The sequence below is a fragment of the Papaver somniferum genome, chromosome 1, assembly GCF_003573695.1.
Source record: "Papaver somniferum cultivar HN1 chromosome 1, ASM357369v1, whole genome shotgun sequence".
Taxonomy (NCBI): domain Eukaryota; kingdom Viridiplantae; phylum Streptophyta; class Magnoliopsida; order Ranunculales; family Papaveraceae; genus Papaver; species Papaver somniferum.
The window spans coordinates 207660433-207665929 of record NC_039358.1 but is presented as its reverse complement, the minus strand read 5'-3'; the positions used below and the strand labels follow the sequence as shown (position 1 = coordinate 207665929).

The following is a 5497-nucleotide window of genomic DNA, read 5'->3' as shown; positions in this document are numbered from 1 at the left end:
GCACATAGTATTAACTTTAGGGCTAGGGTGATCAGTGAAAAAACGTGTTACTCTTTCTGTTGCTGTTACATCCCATCCAACTTAATATGCCTTTGCATGGGAAGTCAGATCGGTTAAGCTAGACTCAGACGACTTAGCAGAAAAGATGCACTATATATAGGTTATAGCGAATTCCCCAAGTAAGGGATGACCTAATTGGCTAGGCATCTGTGTAACTGTGTACTGATTCTGCATTGACTGATACAAGTGTGGGAATGTAGCTTAAAACTGTTCAGGTTGTAGCAAGAGTAGTGTATGATTCGCGGAAGCTGGTGGCAATCCGAGATTCTAAGACTTCCCTCTGTCCAATTGGGAATCCAAGTACTGCAGCTTCTGATTTCTCCTGATGGGAAGGAAGCCTGACAAACATTTTCATAGTTACTGTAAATCGATGGGGGGCACATACTAGCATGCAACTTCTGAATTTCGTTTATGTTTATACATCATAGTACTGTAAGATTGAGTGCTTAATATATCAATATGTACAATCTACAGTCGAAAACGATTATAAAAGAAGAGATTACGACCTTGTAAAAATGTCGCTTTTTCGCACAGGTAAATGACTATGATGTAAATGCATCACTATGATGCTGTGAGTCTGTGACCATATTGTAAGATCAAAGAACTAGCAGCTATACAGAAAAACAAGATTAATCTGAAAAGGATCGAACATGTGGTTGCGAAAGCTTCGCCATCCCAATCGGTCGAGAAATCCGATGAATAATAAACCCATTTGAATGCAAGACATCTGGTGCAGTTATGTCCACTCCATTAACAGAAAGAATCTCTTCATTCTCAGTAGTGCTGGAATTAAACTTTGTTATTTGAAGATCTATGTCAGGAACTAAAGTTGTCAGGGGAGTTGCTGAAGAAGAAGCTGCAAGAAGTTGTTTGTAAGACCATCTTCCAGGTACTAAATGAATCATTACAATCTTTTCCAACAATGGTGAAGGTGATGAAGCTACATAAGAAAGTTCTGCTGGTGCAAAAATTGTTACAGAATTCATCATGTTCAACTGCTTTTTATGTACTCCGTTATTAAGTACTGAATTCAATCCAATAGCAAATGAAACAAACCCATTTGAGCTTAAGGTTCTGAGAATACTATTCCAAGAAACCCTTGTTCTTGATTTACCACCAGAGTTTGAAATAGACCCACAATTTGAAGATTGAATAAAGTGATCAGAACCCAGATGACGATTGATTGGAGAAAAGGGTGCAAGAACACCATGAATTATGTAAGGACCTTGATTGAAAATACCAGGGTTTGAAATCAAGACTCCATTAATTTCAACAGTACTCTGTTTTTTATCAATCTTTGTTACGGTAACGTTTTTCCCTTGAAGAAGTGTTTGTAAACAGGTGTTTTCAGTTTTGTTTAAAAGATCTTGAATCGTGAGTTTAGATGGAAAAGTATGAAATTTCAGAAGATCTTTTAATAAACGTGATGGAAGAGAAAGATTAGAGATGGTTTCATCTCTAATAGCGAAAAACGTTGATGATGATGATGATGATGAAAGGACTAATTCAGGTGAGATTTGTAGAAGTGTGGCCATGAAATGAAACCCAGAATTTCTTAATGCTAATGAAGCATTTGATGAGATTTCGTGTTGAATTGGTGGTGTTGGTGGGTTGTGGGTTTTTGGATTTGGTGGTGAAACTGCTACGATTGCAAGAATTACAGTGATTATCATGTAGATTGGTGCATGCCACCAGTGTGAACAAGAACACGCCATTGTTTCAGAGAGGTAAAGAAAATCTAGAGAGAAACAGAGAGACTGGTTTGTGTGTAGAAAATAGAGGTTTTCTTTATTTTTCTTGTTCTGTTTTCTGCAAGTGTTTGTAAATTGGGGGAGAGGGAAACTGGGGAAGAAAGAATTATTACTGAGACTGTTGGGAATACGCTTAATATGACCGAAATGACCCTAGTTTTTATGGATAATTTTCGGCGAATAAATTTTTGGGAAAATTAGGCTCAGGCCCCACCCATGAATAAGCCATAATATGAGGCCCTTAATTAAAAAAAGTTTAAATCCAGACCCCGAATTATTAAAAGACCTTGATATCCTTATGAATATTGCTAAGCCCATAATTAAATAAAATTTAAATCTAGGCCCAAAATTATAAATCTAGGCCCGAAATTATTAAAGTACAGTGCGAATATGTAAACATAAGTTACCAGAAGTTACACATCCTTACGGCATGTGTAATGCAAAGTTACACTTGTATATATATGCAAAAAATAGACATAAAAAAGAGAACATAAAAAAAAATACATGTATTACTTTAATATTCATTTACAACAATTTTTTAGCATGTGTAACTAGAATTTACACATGCATCTGTCTAGTGTAATCGAGAGTTACATATGCATCTATCTAGTGTAATTGAGAGTTACACATGCATCTATCTAGTGTAATTGAGGGTAATATTAATGATCAACACCTGCAGATTGACACACCAATCCAAAACACCAATTGATTATCATATTCTTCTCTGTCATCTCAGTCTTACGCAATCAAAACTCCTAACTCTTTTTTTTTTACTCGGTCAACAAAAATAGAATAAAAAAGAGAAATTGTACATGGACTAGGCTATATTAGCGCTAAGCCAAAAGGCTGCACGCCAATAAAACCTATTTAAAACGAAAATAAACCTCTCCAGGCCATTCAACAGAATGAATAAAACCTGGCATACTCTCATAAAACTCATAATTCTCCTCAGCCAACAAACAAGCTTGTTTGGCCGAGGCATCAGCTGAAAAATTAGCCTCTCTGTAGCTATGAACATAACTAATATTGTTGTAAAAACTCTTCGCCAGTCTCCACTTCTGCATTAGCTGCCACGGCAACTCTCCTTTTTGGAGAGAAAAAATGCAACTCATCGAATCCGATCTGACGCATAGATTTTTGACATTCCATCTTTGAGCAACAACTGCGCCATAGATAACCGCACAAACTTCAGCATAGAAGTTGGTCTGCCATCCCAGTCCAACGCACAAAACTCCCAAAACTTCCGAGTTAGAATCACGAAAAACTATACCAGAACCAGCTTGGCCCGGGTTGCCAAGTGATGCACCATCACAACAGATCATAAGCTCACTTGGATTAGGCGGCGTCCAAGTAACTTCAATTGGAACAGAGTGTTTGCAAGATCTATGCTTCACTCTAAAGAAATTCAAAATTCGCAAATCATCTAAGGCATTATACATGTGGCCCTTCATTCTAATTGAGTTATCACGAATTACCTGATGAACCCGTCCCTTAAATTCAAGCCATCGAACTCGCATGTTCTCATAATAAGCTTTGTTGCGCAACTTCCATAATTTTGTAACTATTGCAAGATTTGCAACAAGCCACAGATCCTTTATCATCCTACTCCGCCTTTTTGCAACCTTGCAAGAGGCCATAAGATCTTCATTCGGTTTCAGATTAAAAATATCAGCTGCCCAATTCCAAATCTTCTTAGCAATTTTGCAATGCCAAGTAATATGGATGACATCTTCGCAATCCTCCCTGCACAAACGGCACATAGAAGGCATCTCCCTACCTGTCTTCTTCATGATATTATCATCAGTAGCGCAACATTGCTTATTAAATAAATTCCAGTACTGAACACTTAAAGTAGGATAAATCAATGTTTATCATCATACCTCCTAACTCATCTGCTCAGAGAGGGTAACCTGTAAAAAGATGGATAAATCAATGTTTATGCATGGAAAGACTGACTGGTATTCCAGTATCATACGAGAACATAAAAAAATATGAATGCATGACATAAGATATACAAATCTTAAGTTTTACACATATAATTACCACATGTAACTAGCAGTTACACGATTTCAGAATTTTGACATTTTTCCAGCCTAGTTAGATCGAACTAGCTAACAGGAGAAATCACAAAACATAAGAATGTTCATAACATGAACCTGACCCTAACTTTATTGAACCTGTGTTTACCATGTCAGACGCCGTGTCGATGCACAAACATGTATACCCTTCTATATAGTAAAATATTTGACCATAATTGTTATACCAGTGCTCATTCTGTATAGTAAGTAAAATCCAAGCTTTGATTCAACAATCTAAGAAACATGGCAACATCATTATATGAAAGAAGGAAAAGCATGAGCAGAAGAAATATAACTATACAAGTAAAATCTCATATTTTCACCAATCAAAAATTGATTATTTGTATAAAAAAGGTCTGCAATCATGAAATATAACAAGCAGTGAAGAACTGATAAAAAGAATTAAGGTTCAATACCTTAACAGATCAAGTAAGATCCACCACCATCACTATTGTAAGAGGGGAATGAAGTAGCTGAACTAGAAATCCAAGCTGAAATAATCATTCAAGAACAAAAAATAAGTTCAGATTTTGGTCAACAAGTAAAAGTTAACAAATTTGAAATCAAGATAACGAAATCAAGATAAAACTGCTCTAAAAAACTACATCAAAATCAGTATGTGTAAGTAAAAGTTACACATCTAATTAGCATGTGTAACTTGTCTATTTAGCTTGTGTAACTAGAAGTTACACATCTGATTAGCATGTGTAACTAAAAATTACACATCTATTTAACTTGTGTAACTAGAAGTTACACATCTAGAAGTTACATACCGACTCCATGATCACAGACCAACGTATTATGTTGTTTGTGCAGTTGCTCCATCAAACTTACCAATATGTGTCTTCATATCACTTTCTTCTTTATTTCAGACCTCTCTCCTAAATCTTTCAATGAAACAAAAACATTTCTTAAATAACATTACACATCTTTTTACAATTGCTTAAATAACATTTCTAAGCCCGCGTCTGACAAGCATTGTTCAATAGTTTCTAAAGTTCAGCAGTTCTTAGGAATATGAATCACAGATATAAACATACTATACGCAAATCAACGATGCACGAAGTAGTTTCTTCTAGCAACTAAAACAACGATGATTTTCACATATATTTATATCAAATTGAAAGCATTACAAGTCCACGTCCAGTATTAACTAAACATAGGAGATAAAAAATTTGTATTCTCCACTACTATTAGCTCATAGACAGTTGAAGGGTTAGGAAAAACTGTACATAATAAAACTGAGTGCACCACCGAGACCAGAATAACATGTCATGTGATTAGGTACTTCTAGTCCTCCCACCTACAAACATCAATTGAAACAAAAATAAATATTACTCTCAATCAAATACTAATTAAACCACTTTGACAGATCTTAAATACAAATTGAGTTCATAGGAAAACACATAATCCTAAATCCAGCTATACATACCTGATTTATAAAATTGAATCCACATACTCCTAAATTATTCTTCAACGCAACTGAAAATCACCTAATCAAAATGAACAAAACAAAAATTAAATTATCAAAATAGATCAAGATTGGTTCCCGTAGGAAATTAGATTGTGATAAAACTAAATCAAAATTGAAATCGAGAATGAAACTAA

General features: G+C 35.2%; 1 protein-coding gene across 1 annotated transcript; it reads right to left on the bottom strand.

The window, feature by feature from the left end:
• Positions 1 to 689: 689 nt before the first annotated feature.
• Positions 690 to 1775, bottom strand: LOC113359125 (fasciclin-like arabinogalactan protein 21). The gene has a single exon (XM_026602808.1). It carries the CDS (start codon positions 1773 to 1775, stop codon positions 690 to 692), a length of 1086 nt encoding a protein of 361 aa, XP_026458593.1.
• Between the last annotated feature and the right edge of the window lie 3722 nt (positions 1776 to 5497).

Excerpts from the sequence above, each read along its gene's own strand:
- LOC113359125 (XM_026602808.1), bottom strand. The coding sequence starts at position 1,775 with ATGGCGTGTTCTTGTTCACACTGGTGGCATGCACCAATCTACATGATA.